Source organism: Geospiza fortis, unplaced genomic scaffold, assembly GCF_000277835.1.
Source record: "Geospiza fortis unplaced genomic scaffold, GeoFor_1.0 scaffold351, whole genome shotgun sequence".
Taxonomy (NCBI): Eukaryota; Metazoa; Chordata; class Aves; order Passeriformes; family Thraupidae; genus Geospiza; species Geospiza fortis.
Window position 1 is genome coordinate 1,449,904 of NW_005054419.1, and position 15,028 is coordinate 1,464,931.

Sequence of the window (15,028 nt, forward strand, 5' to 3'; positions counted from 1 at the left end):
TGTATCCATGTGCTCCAGGGCAGATGAGGGAAAAGGGGGAGGAAATCATCACTTCCAGAGGCTTTCCAGTGTGTGATCACCTGAAATCAACCACAAAAACTGCACAATGTGTTTGGAAATTACTCAGTTTTGAGAACCTCTCTTTGTGTTTAAAGTTGATGAGTAGAATTTGACAGCCTTGAAGTAAAAAATGAACCCACTGTCGTGGACTGGCTTTAAAACCCCTGCAGGAATTGATCTGAACTTCAGGAAATGACCTCCACACACTGGAAGTTCTTTAGGACAAGGGAAGGACCTTCTGATATGACTTGACACCATTTAAACCATTTTGAGAACAGATGATGTAAAATTTGAAATTTTTACGCAGAGGAAGAAGTGCACTGTCATTTTTCTGAAAATTTTGGGAAGTTGTTTCCAAACCTGTCCATGAAATCTGAGTCTTGACAGCAAAACTAATGGTCAATTTCCACTAGACAAGGAAAATTGTAAGAAAAATGGGGAAGAGAGTGTGGCTTAAAAAGATCTTTGTGCTCTAGAAGATTCTGTGGTAAATAAGTCAGCTGGCCACACTTACAGTAAGGGGAAGCTGCCCTGGAACATCACTGGTGTCTTCTGCCTGTTTGACATAAAAAATAGCAAACTGTTATTCACACTTTATTGAAAGTAAAGCAATTTAACTAATTCATAATTTTTTCTCTTTACTGCAATGGAATTTGCTGTTAAAAAGATTTTAAATCAACAGTTTAGATGGGTCCCAATTGCAAAACTTGAACTTTTTTGAACACAAATGAATCTTCCTTTTCTTTTTTGTTGAGTGCATCTCTGTGATATAATGCAGTTGGCACTGAGGTCATTATCATATCATGAATTATGCATGAGCAAGTTTTAGTCATGCTGTATTAAATGTGACCCAGCAATGCTGAGCTTGGGGTTTGGGACATACCAGCCTTGGTACATTGGAGTTGTTGTTCTGGAATTGTTTTCATCTGCTTTTCCCGAAACTCTTCAATTCCTCCCTTTGCAGAGACTGATGACTATGCAGAGATTATAGATGAAGAAGACACTTACACAATGCCCTCAAGTAAGTGCCATGGTTAACTTGGGACCTTTCCTATCCAAAAGCTTCCTTGGTTTAGCAGGAACTAAAATATTTCAGCCTTATTTAATAAATGTGCAAAGAAAATGTTCTGCTTTCCTGCTATCTGTGATTTCACAGTGAAATTTTTTTTGTCTCAAAATGTGGAATTTTTTTTTTTATTGTGATGCTGAACATAACACTTAAAGATTGGATAAGATCTCTGTGATGAGAGCAAACAGTGTGGCAAGCTCTGTGGGTTGCTGTCTGTCAGTATCTCACCTTGCTCTGTGACAGATCTGGTGCTCTCAGTTCCATGAGAAAGGAACACTCAACTGTACCACATGCAATTTTGTTAAAGATGAAAGACTGCAAGAACAAAAATAGATATTCAAAGTTCTGCTGAGTCTTCATCTTTGAAGTAAAAACAGTGGTGTTGCAGCCACCACAAGGATTTTGTGTTACAGCCTGTTTGAATTATCATATAATCCTAAACTGTCAAGGCCAACTCATTTAACATGAAAGTCCAATATTCTGATTTTATAAGCTACATCTGGGAAATTCCAGTTGCATTTGGGCAACCAAGGATTTCTCTGGAAGCAGACAGTCCATTGGTGCAGAATCCTGCCAAAAAACATCAAGTTAGGTCAGTGTGAGAGGGGAGGATGGTGCTGAGCTGGGGCCACATTTTGCTGAAGGACCATGAACTTGTGTAAATTTCTGAGCTCTCCATGGGGCAGAATGTTTCATGATCACTTCAGTGTTCACAGCATTGTTTCCACAGCTGTGGAAAACCTTTGAAAAGCAAGAATATATGTTTTACAAAACATATATATATATATATATATATATTTGAACATCAGTATTTGAAAAGCAAGAATATATGTTTTCCAGAAATAAACTGAGCATTTTTAATGTCTTGCAGTTAAGTGACTACATATTGTTTTAACATAGTTTCAGGATCAAAACATACTGATAAATTATATCCTTTATTTTTGTTAACAGATTAACTTTGTGTAATTTATTTCCCCCACCCCCCCAACCTTTTTATTTAAATTCTCATGGCAGTAATTACTTGTGGGCCCAGCCCTGGATGTGCTGAACACTTGAAGATGGCTTCAATGCAAAACCCATGAGATGGGCTGTGGAGGGAAATTCATTAAATGCTTTGCTGGATTGAAGGGGACTCAAGTGTTCAGCTCCCAAAGGACTGAGTCAGTAAAGATCACAAGAATAGGCCTGTGACTTCTGCTAATGTAAACTTAAAATTGCATCAGTATATTTCTTCTTTTTTTTTTTTAATGTTGAAAAATGTTTGTCCTGTTTTGATTTTAAGAAGCTCCATCTAAGTAAGCATTTGATTTTTCTCTTAATTGCACTGCAGAAAGCTATGGAATAGATGAAGGTAACAGGAGACCCTTTACCCATCCCTGTATGCTTGCAATTTGGAATGATGTGGAATTTTTAAGCTTACTATTCACTTTCATTTAATAAACATTATTTATTTATAGTTAAACCAGATAGCTTTGGGATTTTAAAGAGGAAAATGCAGTACTTAAAAAAAGAGATGAAAAAGGCATTTATCACCTTGTTAGCCAGCTCTACATGACATTACTTCTGTAGTGATAATGATGTCAAAGTCAAGGTTATGAAGATCTAAGCTGGTTGGTTATAATTTTTTCTCTGAATAATACAAGTAGAGGTGAAAACATATACTGTGCATGCTTTTCTGCTATTCCTGAAATATTTTTCCATGTCTGCTAGAAATTAAATTGCAAATGAAATCATTCAGTTGCAATTGATTACATGTTTTGCTGAAGTGCTGAGCCATTTTTATCAGTAATATTCTCAGCCTGTTAAACTGTGACATTAACAAAATTTCATAAGGCCACCAAACATCTCAATTTTGCTTCAGTTACACACTGGCCGAGGTGTAGTGCACTCAAAATTTCGCTCTTTCATTTTGTCTTTATTTGCCATCCTCTTGTTCCTGTATTTTTTTCTTGCAGTTACCTCTTTAAAAGTTCTCTGGGCTTTTTTGATGGTTCCAAAATCTAAACCAGCACATGGTGGAGTCCTCTTAAACAGCCAAAGGGATGTGTGCTGAGTTTAACATCATTGGTGTTGCCTTAAACTGTTTGTGTGCTTTCTCTTTCACCAGCTGTAATTAAAAGGATTTAATTCTGTTTATTGCACTGAAATAAGTGCATTGTAATTAATTTAACAATCTCACAGTTCTTTTCCTGTTGCTTTGGTTCAAACTGAGAGGTTTGAGAGGTCTCCACTGTGTGTGTGCAGCATCTCTAGAGGTTGGTGTGCAGCAAATGTTAATCTTAGTTTTTCATATGTGAGACATTTGAGTGACTTACTTTGAGTTTTGTGTCTTGTGGATTATTTCCTTGCCCTTCAGCAGAAACTTAATATTTCAAGTGCATTATATTCTTGTAGCCAGAGATTATGAAATTCAAAGGGAGAGGATTGAGCTGGGGCGCTGCATTGGGGAAGGACAGTTTGGAGATGTGCACCAAGGAGTTTACATGAGCCCGGTAAGCCTCACTTCTCAAACCAAAATGAACAATAAAACTCAGCTAGGTAAAAAAAAATAAGAGTATTCCTTAGAGGTCTTGGTCTGAGTCTTCCAGAACAAATAAAAATTTGGTCCAGTGACAGTCTCGCTGTCTCTCTCACAACAAAGGCTAATAAAGTTCCTCGTTTTTCTGAAATAAAATACAAAATACTTGAACACTGATCCAGCAGAATCCCAATGCACAAGAGTCACCTCAGTGAAACCAGGGACTTGTGTTATTTAGGATGGTGCTCATGAGTTTTTCTAGAAAGACTAAGATTTCGTTTCAATAGATCAAAAAAAATTTGTGTAAAATAGCAAGAGAAAGCTGCAAAAAATAGTTAATTTCAACAAAGGCCCCTAATAAAATAAATATTTCATATTAGACTAAATTGTTGGAAGTTTTGATAGATTATACAAGAATTCTTGTGGACAATAATCTAGTTCTAACTTCAGCAACAGCTGATTAGGGTCCAGGACTCAGTGGGTTAAATAATCTTCAGTGCAATATTTAAGTAAATAAGGATAAATTTTCTGTTTCAGGCAAGTTTAAAGTCTGGTCTGATACCCTTATTTAGAAAGTACATCTGATATATTTTGCATTGAGGGAGATTCTTATTTTTCATTTAGTTCTGTTCAAGTTAACAGGAGTACCAGGGTGTAATGGTTCACTCACTTGGTGAATGATGGATAAGTCTAGAACTCTGTAGAACTAATTAAAGACCCTTTTCTTATGGGCTGTTGTTTTGAAAATGTTGGCTGTCTCCATGATTTTTTGTGAATTAGAAAATGGATTTTACTCAGACATTCTTTGTTGAGATTTTTAAACAGCCACCTGTGGATTTATTTTATTAATAGGAATGTACTTCATTTAGGACTCTGGGATTTGTGAAACAGAACAGTGATGTCATTAAATTTTAATGTTCTGGTCACAGAGTGTAACTTACACTCTGGGAAGAAATCTTAAAATCAATGTAAGATTAGTTCTAATAACATGGTAGTGTACCCTTTGTATGTTCAGCCTTGAGTGCAAAAATATAGGGGATATTCCTTGCCTTTTGTTCTGCTAGCTCAGAGCTGAATCTCAAAAATTCCATTTATCCCTGTTCATGGCACTTGTAAAGTCCTGATTCAGCATCCACCTCTCCCAGGTATTCCTGAAGGGTCATAGCCAGGCTCAAGTGTAGGGTACTGAGTGGAAAATGGGTTTATAGATACAGCATCCTATTGCTCAGCTATAACAATCCCAGGAATCCCAGATTGTCTTTAAAGGCTGATTAACTGTGGAATTAATCCCAAAGTGTAATTTAAAAACCATTTCCTGCTCAGTACAGAGAATACGTCCAGTCTGATGCATTCTCACTGGTGTGTCTCCTTATCCAAAACCAAAAGATCAACAAAACCCCAATATCAGACCTTTTCCAACATTTATTCTTCCAAATCTCTTTGCTGGTTGCAGACACTGAGGTTCTTCTCTTTGATGCCCCTGTTGATTAAAGGATATTTCAAAAACTTGATGTTTAACACAGGAGAGGGATGGGTCTGGCAGGCATCCAGAGGTCTCATCCCCAGGCTGATTATTCAATCCTGGTTTCATAAGGGAATAATAAAATCATGATTTACCATCAGCTTTTTCAGTTAGTTTATGAGCATTTGATGTGTGAGAAAAGGATTAGATCAATATTTTCCTGCAAAGTCAACTTGAAGATCTCTTTTGTGAGCAACTTTGAAAATAAGACACTTCATCCTGCAAAATAGAAATGCTATTCTAATTCTGGTAATTTTTGTCTGTAAACAGATTTAAAATAGACCAAGCATGAGCAGAGATGGAACATAATTCTGAATCTTCATTTCCTACTGCCCTTAGAAATTGGATGAGGAAATTCATCAGTGCTGTAGCATTTTGAGGAAAGGTTCATTTGTAAACTGCTCATTAAATAATGGACAATTCCCAGTTTCCGCTTGGAAGGAGGACATACAGGTCCTTGAACAAGCCCATTCCTAATGTAGAAAGTTAGTTTTAAAACCCTTCAGCTGTTCTCAAGCCATCAAGAACTTCTCATTTTTGGATATTCAGATGGGAAAGTCCATTTGATTTTCAATACATGTGGTTCTCTTGAACCTGGTGTTAAAGCCTTGATCTGACTCACTGTGAAGATAATGTGTAAAAATCTTTGTTTTACTTTCCTTTGTAGTCTGGATTCACAATTACAGCCACAAAAATCTTTAATTTGGCTTTCTGGGTTGCTTGCTTGTATAAGCCAAGTGTGGTTTATAGATCTCTTTCCTCCCTCTCTTTTTGCTAAATATTGTCAAGAGTTTACTTTCCTCAATAGCACAAAAAGTTTACAGTACTATTCGGTTAAACTTACTATCTTTTATTGTAATTTTCCCACAATTTAACATGGTTTAGAACAGATTAAATCTTTTCAAGACACATTACATGTAAATGTTGTATGCAAGTTGTCATGATTATAATGGTATTTTAACACTGAAGCTTTGAACATGCAATTTCTCAACTAAAGGTATTTTATTTCATAGTAATTTTTCCAAAGTAATTTTGCCAGAATTTTAAGGGCCAGCTTTTAGTGGGCTGTTTTTGGTGGTTTGTATTTCAGCTATTTCTCAATAATATTTTTCAGGAAAATCCAGCTATGGCTGTTGCAATCAAAACGTGTAAAAACTGCACTTCAGACAGTGTTAGAGAAAAATTCTTACAAGAAGCCTGTGAGTATTAAGCAACTTCTTTTGGGATCATTTCTCTAACTTCTCCTTGCAAAGACTGTGGCCACCTGTGCCAGAAAATTCTTACACTGCTGTAAATATTCTATTAATATATACCCTGATATTTTTCCCTCCTACCGCATGTGCCAGGTCAGGTAGTTGTCCTTGCTAGAAATGTGTCTTAAGAGAGATCTGCTTTGAAAATTCAGAATTAAAATCTATGCTAGAATAGGCCATTTTTCTAAATAATTGCCTACAAATATTGCATTCCCCAAGTAGCACATTTCATGTATGGAGGAAGGTTTTTTTGTTGGGGTAAGTAGGAACAGAAACTTTAAAAAAAATATTAAAGTTACTGATTCTTCTATTGTTTGGTTTTGCAAGCAAATTAAGATGTGGCACTTAGGCCTTATTTTTTGCCTATTATCCCCTCTGTTGTAACCTCTAAATGTTGTAAAGGTATTGTATTTTATCAGTAAAGTAATTGTTTGTGGTCAGATGTTACAGTATATTTTATTTACTATTCTTTTATTCAAGGAGTTTTTTCATCTCCTTCAGAAGACCTGTGTTAATGGCTAATGGATTCTCATTTTTGAATGTCAGATTTTTTTGTAAATTACTGTAATTTTTTCCATTGCATTTCTATCTGTTGGAACAGTAAATACCATTGCTTACAGTAGTAACTCAGCAGTCACAAGGTAGGCTGCTGTCTCCTGGCAATGTAGAAAATAATTGCTCATTGAATGCTCCTTATTATGCTTCAAGTTTGACAGATTAGGAAATGCTGCTGTAGTCGACACATAAATAATACTTTTCAATTTTGATTTAATAGTTTTGCCATTTCTTCTTCCTCTTTTTCATTCTAATTCCCATCTGTTGCCTTTGTCTTGTGTTCAGACTGCAAATTTGCTCAGAACAGTTGCTTACTTCACTGAATTAATACATTTATTTCCTAATATTTTAATATTAGGAATATTAGGATATTTTGAGGTTTGCCTATGGTGGAGCTTTCAATGCTGAAAAGATTTAGCAGCTGTTATTGCCTGTATGACATTTCATGTTATTTATTCCCTAAGCTATGTCAATGATAGGGATTTTTTCTTTATTGCATTTTCCCCTGTATTATTCATAACAGTAATATTTTAAAGAATATATTATCTCCCATAATATCTTCTTTTCAGGAAGATATGTTACTAAACTATTATAATTTTTGGTCTTATAAACACGATTGTCCAAGGATTTTTTTGGGGGTTGCTGTGTATCCATGTGCAGAAGTAGAGAATTCAGAGCTCATCGGAATATAAATCCAAAAACACCTCCTGGTTTTAGCTTGTGGTTGTGCAAAGAAGCAGAAAGTGGGTTTTATTCTTGCCTAACTTGAGGCAGGACTCTTTATCAGGGAAGGCAGGGATGGGACCGAGGGTGATGGGTTTACCTGAAAAGAGAGCAGGTTAAATTTGATTTTGGGATAAATTCTGTGATGAGGCTGGTGAGGCCCTGGCACAGGTTGCCCAGAGAAGCTCTGGCTGCCCCATCCTTGGAGGTGTTCAGCACCAGGATGGATGGGGCTTGGGACCTGCAAGCTGGAAGGTGTCCCTGCCCAAGGTAGGGGGATTGGAACTGGTTGGGCTTGATGGTCCCTTCCAACCCAAACCATTCTGTGATTCCTATGTCATATTGCATAAAGCATACTGTGGCTGTGCTGCCAGGACTGAAATTAACTCCATGGGAAATAAAAGGATGTAATGATTAAATAAGATTTTTGTCTATATCATAATCTGGCAAACATGTTTTTTTCAGTAATTGAATTATACAGACTGTTTTAGCCTTCTCTTCCAGTAGAAAAGAACAGATTAACTGGTTGTGCACTGGTTTGACAGGTTGTTTTATTAACTTAGGTTATGTCCATAACCAGATCCAGGGCTGAGAGGCAGAGCCTGACCTGACTGGCACCTTCCACAGCAGTTTGCATTTTTGTAAGTGCAGAACAGCACAGCTCAAGCAATCAGTGTTTGTTTCTACCTGCCCTCAGCACATGGAATGACCAGAAATTACTGCTTGCAACAGTTGTTTGAAGTCCTGTGATTATCTTCTCTGCTCGTGGGCTAAATGCTTAACCAACAGGGGTTTTTATTTCTAAGAAAGGTTTTATGTAATGCACTGAATTCTTTGCTTTCCTTTCAGTAACAATGCGTCAATTTGATCACCCTCACATTGTGAAGCTCATTGGGGTTATTACAGAAAACCCAGTCTGGATAATCATGGAGCTCTGTACACTTGGAGAGGTATGAGAAATCCTTGTGCAGCTCTGCTCTCCTCTCTTGTAGCTCACAGAAAGGGCTGGAAAAACACTTCACAATAGTAACACATGCTATCAAGCATGATATCATACTCCTTTGCAGAGTTATGGACTCAGAAACAGGAGTGGCAGCTTTTGACCTTCTCCTCCACGGGGGGAACTGCATCACCTCATTCCAGAGTGATTTAGTCAGAGTTTTCAGAGCATTCAATTGCAGTTCCAGAGTGAGAGCATGACCTCTGTCAAGATGATGATGATAATGTGATAATCAGTTAAACAGCATTTGCAAACATACCTTCCAGAAGTAAACTGTACATCTTTTATTCTTCCTGAGTAATGCTGCATTTTTTGAGTTTTTTTTTTCCTGTAGAATATCTGCAGCAGGGGCTCTAGATAAGATGACTTCCCTCATTATTATGTTTTTTGGATGAATGCTTTAAAGAAAATGAGATCTCACTTTTTATAATTGATGTTTTCTTTGAGCCACGTTTCTGAAAATGTGAGCTGCAGTGATATTTCATACAACATTATGTGATGGTCATTGCAATTATCAAACTGCAGTGCATTTTCCAAAAAAAACCCAAAAGGGATGGATAGAAAAACCTGTAGTGGGGAAGTAATTTTCTGTCAATAGATTTCCTTTCCAGTGCCCAAATCACTTTTCAAAGCCTTATTTTGATCTATAAGGACACTCTAGTGCCACCTTCCAGTAGGTCCTCCTGCCTGCGTTATACTGGGAATAGAGCTAACAAATATACTGCACTGATATTGGCCACTCTGAGCTAAATGCAGTTGTTTTAGCACATGTAGGTTAAAACTAATTATTAAAATGAATGCTTCTAATACTGATCAATCTGTGTTTGGGTTGGCCAGGTCCTGTTCAGTTCTGAAGTGATTTAGGCCATAAATGGAGGCTGCACTAAAGGGTAGAAAAAACCAAAAAGTCCAAGAGTGCTTCACTCTGCAACAGCAACAGCAGATGCTTTTCAAAAGGAGACTGAAAAGAATGCACAAAATTACAGTTATTTCTTTAGTTTAACAGTTTTAATGTAGAAAAACTACTTGAATTCTACTGCAGGCATGATTCTTCATGGGAAGTGATTTTCTTTTCCTCATCCAGCCTTTAAGACAAGGAAGTCATGCCCATTCATACTCATGTAAACGTCACCATTTGAAATATGCCTTTTTCAACTTTGTTATTTTCTCGTCCTAATTTCTTTCTCTTTTTTCCTCCTTGGTGCAAAAAGCTGAGGTCGTTTTTGCAAGTAAGGAAGTACAGCTTGGACCTGGCCTCTCTGATACTCTATGCTTACCAGCTCAGCACAGCTCTTGCCTACTTGGAGAGCAAAAGATTTGTACATAGGTAAGACTTCATACATATTTATCTGTACCTGTCTTTTTTTATATGTTACTGCTCGTAACATTTTAGGGAGGCTTTTGCAGAGGCTGCCGCTAAAATGACACCTTTTTCAAGGGTGACACCTGCTGGTTCACTCCTGGATTGACTTGGAGCTGGTGCCAGATTTCCATCGGAATCATTTTCAGTTGTTGCTTTGTGGTTACAGTAGTTTTTCAAGCTGTGAGTCAACTGTAATCATTCAAATATAGAAAAGCAAAACAAGGGCAGATGGCTTTTTAAGTAAAGAGGAGGGGAAATAAAATATTTATAAAATACAAGTACTTGCTTAACCAGAAAATGAACCTAAATTTCCTCCATGGTGGGTTTTGAAATTTACTCCCTTGAATGTGAACATGAGTTTCTAGTGAGAAGAAGCTGGCTTCAACCTGTTATTGTGTGCAACTAAGAGTTCACAAAACTCCAGTTATGAAGTAGAATTAATTTTAAACTTAAGCAATTCACTTGTGTTTAAATACTGACTGTGTAATTCTATATATGTGTTGTGGTAATGTATGAGCAAACACTTGCATGTAAGGTAATAACTATGCATAGAGATGTAGATATTTATGTTAAAACATGTAAATAACAATGGGTGAGAAAAGGAGGCTCGGGGGGATCTTGTTGTTTTCTGCAATGAGAACTTGAGCTCCTTACTAGGAAACCTCCTACAGGACTGCAATCCTAAACCAGATAAATTTTCTTCAGCTAACGATACTTTACCGCTTCATGTTTTGAAGTTACTAGAAGTACTGTTTCTTCTGTTTGGCAGGGATATTGCTGCTAGAAATGTGCTGGTGTCTACCACTGACTGTGTGAAATTGGGTGACTTTGGTTTGTCCCGATACATGGAAGACAGTACTTACTACAAAGGTGAGGGCACCTCTGGATCCTTCTTGCAGTGAAAACACAGTTGATTCTCACATTGTTGAGGAATTAACCAGATTTCCTTGGTCTAGCTGATGCATTTGTATAAAAAGGGAAGTTATTCAACACTTAATTAATGGCAGTAAATCCCTATATGTGCTTAAGAAGAAGGATCACAAGGTGTGATCCTTTCTTTAAGGTGCAAAAAGGATCAAATTCACGTGTAGGTTCAGATGAAGTGTGTGCTGAGTGTGTGTTGTCATTGCATGCTGCATACTTCAGATGCCATTGGACTAGTGAGATTCAGTACAAAACTGCCTTTGAATGCTACTTTTGCCCCATTTTGGATGGAATCCTGAGCTTTGATGTCTCCAGGAGCTGAGAGATGTCCTGCAGTGCTGAGAGATGGGAAATGCAGCAGGAAAATAAAGATTGCATGTTGGGTCCCAAACAGTAGCATTCCAGAGCTGGTTTATATTATTAAACCATGACTACATAAATCTCATCTTTAATATTTTTCTGGTTTTGCGTATTTTAAATTATCCATTATCTGTCCCCTTACACTCTGTTGTGTTTCCTCATTTTATTTGTCTCACTTTGCTGAGCTACATTTTATCATTTTAATTGCTAAGAGGGGAAATAATTTTGACATGATCATTTCTTGGTATGTTTTGGGGTTTGTTATTGGGGTCTTTAAGGGAGGTTTAGGGGATTATTATTATTATTATTTTGGGGTTTGTTGGTTCATTTTCCATTTCATGTAAAGCCATACAGCTTACATTTCGATATTTGAAGTACTTCACTGGAAATTGGCTTTGCCTATGAATTATTTCACTGGGAACAGAATCTATTTTTGAGCTCTGTAGTGGGGATAACAGCCTGCCCTCTCTTGCCTTCCCTGTAGCTTCCAAAGGAAAATTACCCATCAAATGGATGGCGCCAGAGTCCATCAATTTCCGACGGTTTACCTCAGCTAGCGATGTGTGGATGTTTGGTAAGTGAAAACCAAGTGGGGAGGGTTCTTGTGTCCTCTTGCATAAGTCCAGTGTTGATTTTGACTGCTATAAATGAATAATTTCCAAATATTTGTCACAGTTTTTACTGTGCATTCTGAAAATCCAGTTTTTCTTCCAGCGTGTTTTCCACCTCTGTATTTTTTTTTCCTTTTCCTGCTCAATAAGCCTGAATTTGCATGAATTTTTTACCTCTGGTAAGAAGCTGAGAGAAATGAAAGTGCAAGAAAATTAGCTCATAGTTATGACAGAGATTATTTTTGTCTGTTGGTTTTGCTTTGGTTTTTTTGTGTTATACCATTGTCATTTGCTGTTTCTCTGTTGCATTTTGACTTTTTCTTTATGTTGATATACATTTCCTTGCTTAATGTGCAATCATCCTATGAGATACCCAATTTCCAGATCCTGAATGCTAGATTCCCACTTAACTTGTCTTATATAGCTCCTGGCCTCTTAAAAAATACAACCAGAAGCTCATTAAATACAAGGGTAAATAGACATGTACTGAAACTTTAATCTTTTTTCCCAAATATACAACATTTTATAATAATCTGATGTTCTGTGCTCCAACTGGTGCTGACTGCTGGCCTGTACAGACAGAACACAAAAGTGATGAGGCTTGAAATAAGAGCAGGATAGTGAAGTAAGAGTTCAATTTAAAATTTGAATGTTTTTAAGTGAAGGGTTTATAATAGTTTGAAGAAAACTCCAGTACTGTCAGAGTTGGAAAATTAGGCTTATGGAACACTTTGGCCAATTCTAGAGTGACAGACCACATTCTTCTAATGCAGTTTCAATAGAAACTGGTTTATTACACGTTTTCAGCCCAAAAATGTGGATCAATGCCAGCCCTAAAAGCCCTCAAAGTGAAAATGCACTCTACATGTCAGAACAGGCCAGTTGGAAGAAGGAGTCAGAGGGAAAAGCAAACACATTCTACCTCATAAGAGAGAGGAGATTTGAATATGAGCAAGCAGTGGTTTAGGACAGGTAAAAGACCGTGTGAGGCAGCTGTGGGTCACTGTGCCTCATCAGTAGGTGAGGCTGGTGCTGTGTGTGTGATCCCTGCTGCCGGTAAGTCCAAACCAAGTCCCTGGTTATATATTTTAGAAGAAATTGCATTATTAGTACAAAACTGGGGTTTGTTTCTCTTTAGAAAGCTCTCATTGTTTGCTCACAGTGAAGAAAAGGTGGTTTTGTGTGTGTTCCTCAGGTGTGTGTATGTGGGAGATCCTCATGCACGGGGTAAAGCCCTTCCAGGGAGTGAAGAACAATGATGTGATTGGGCGGATCGAGAACGGTGAGCGGCTCCCAATGCCTCCAAACTGCCCTCCCACCCTCTACAGCCTTATGACCAAGTGCTGGGCCTACGACCCCAGCAGGAGACCCAGGTTTACTGAACTTAAAGCACAACTCAGGTAGGGTTTGACTTCTGAGAGCTCATTTCCTTTGTTCAGAAATATTTCGTTTCGCTTTATCTTCTGTTATGGTGTTTTGGTTCTGTGGAAAATACGAGGCATGGTGTTTGGAGTTTTTATCTTCAAATGGCCAGGTTGTTGCTGGTCTTTGGGAAAATTGGGCTTTATCTGGTAGAGAAAATGAGATTAGGCAGTAAATTTAAATAACTGGAAATATGAATCACCTCCTTTCTCTCCCAAGAAAAACTCCACATTTTACATGCGATTTGTTTATAATTTTAGTTACAATCCTTGGGGAAGAAGGTAAAAAGAATTTAGAGTGATTATTTAAACAAACATGCTGTGGGCTTCTGGGGTAGAGATGTATTTTAAAAAAATGAAGCATCAGGTGAGTGCTGTTGGAAGTTACTTTCATGACGTAGCACAGTAGTTGCACAGTCACAGCTGTCACAGGGCAATTGCAGAGCCTGCAGTAAATGCAGCATCATAGACAGAAAATCCTTTGCCCTTTGTAAACCAGGATATAAACTACCTTTGTGTTTATCTTGGAATGAGTGTGAGCACACACCTTGCAGACCAGTCTAAATTCACACCTTAGTTTATTCTGCAGTAATATATTCCAGTGATTTCACCAGCCCCAAAGTGGGAGGGATATTTAAGCTTAGAAACATCACTGAGATAATGTGCAGGCACATTTGATATTTGTGACCAAATTGGGTCACAAATGTTGTGACTTTTGGATTTCACGCTCAGGATATATTTTGCGTAAGTCAATACAAGCTTTGAGTAACACTTAGGTTTTTGCTCACTGGCAATCCACACTGGGAATTCTTGTAATTCATTGTTGAATTCTTTGGTTTTACTTCAAATTTTGTTTCAAAGTTGTGCTTTGTGGCATGTTCTATTTTCATAGTATTATGTTTTTGCTGTCACTGAATGTTCATGGTTTAAGATAATTCACTGGTGGTTAAAATGAGAGACAATTTGAATGTAATTGTGGTGCTATCTCAGAGCTGATGTATGGAGAATTGGAAGACCTTAAAGTTTTTTCCTAATTCTTAACATTTCCTGCAGTTCCACCATCTGTTACCCTGGGAATTCCTGTGTAGACTAATTATTTGTAGAACTAAGGAAAGACTTGACCCTTCTCACAGATAACTTCCCATCTTCTTGACTGTGGGGAGTTAACACAAAGGGAGGGACGTCAGGGCTTGGCAGGGATTGCAAGAAAAAGATGCAACACAGTTGTGTGATCTGGGTAATAAGTGGAAATTGGCAATTCAGTTACTTTTTTTGGTCTTTTTGGCTCTGAAAATACAGGATGATTGATAATTTGCAGCCAGGTTGTTAACTTAAAGCTGGTTGGCACAGATGAGAATAAAGCCCTTGAAAAAGTGACTGGAAGATGGCTCTGGTGTGTAAAGCCAAGCAGGGAGAGTATCTCAGCAGAAAGGAAAGAGGATGAGTAAATCCAGAGTGTCTCCAAGAGCCTGGCTGTCCTCAGAACCAGCACTCAGGGCATGCAGTAAGGCAGGGTCTCATTGGTTACACATCAAAATGTTTCCCAGTGTGCTTGGGTGAGCTCTGAAACAGGTCACCCAGAAAGTCTCTGGAATTTCCATGCTGGCAGACATTGAGATTTGGATTGGAAAAGGCTCAGAGCACCTGGC

General features: G+C 37.7%; 1 protein-coding gene across 11 annotated transcripts in view; it reads left to right on the top strand.

Annotated features, from left to right (window-relative positions):
* PTK2 (protein tyrosine kinase 2) overlaps window positions 1-15,028 on the top strand; it is a 173,147-nt gene that overhangs the window by 131,523 nt on the left and 26,596 nt on the right. For 7 of the 11 annotated variants that reach the window (XM_031061601.1, XM_031061602.1, XM_031061593.1 and 4 more), the window contains 9 exons: window positions 1,025-1,081; window positions 2,460-2,480; window positions 3,524-3,621; window positions 6,284-6,368; window positions 8,550-8,650; window positions 9,912-10,027; window positions 10,833-10,933; window positions 11,832-11,921; window positions 13,154-13,358. In XM_031061601.1, the coding sequence (XP_030917461.1) occupies window positions 1,025-1,081; window positions 2,460-2,480; window positions 3,524-3,621; window positions 6,284-6,368; window positions 8,550-8,650; window positions 9,912-10,027; window positions 10,833-10,933; window positions 11,832-11,921; window positions 13,154-13,358 (874 nt within the window). The remainder of the gene's footprint in view (window positions 1-1,024; window positions 1,082-2,459; window positions 2,481-3,523; window positions 3,622-6,283; window positions 6,369-8,549; window positions 8,651-9,911; window positions 10,028-10,832; window positions 10,934-11,831; window positions 11,922-13,153; window positions 13,359-15,028) is intronic. The other 4 variants (XM_031061597.1, XM_031061599.1, XM_031061598.1 and 1 more) reach the window with 1 other exon arrangement.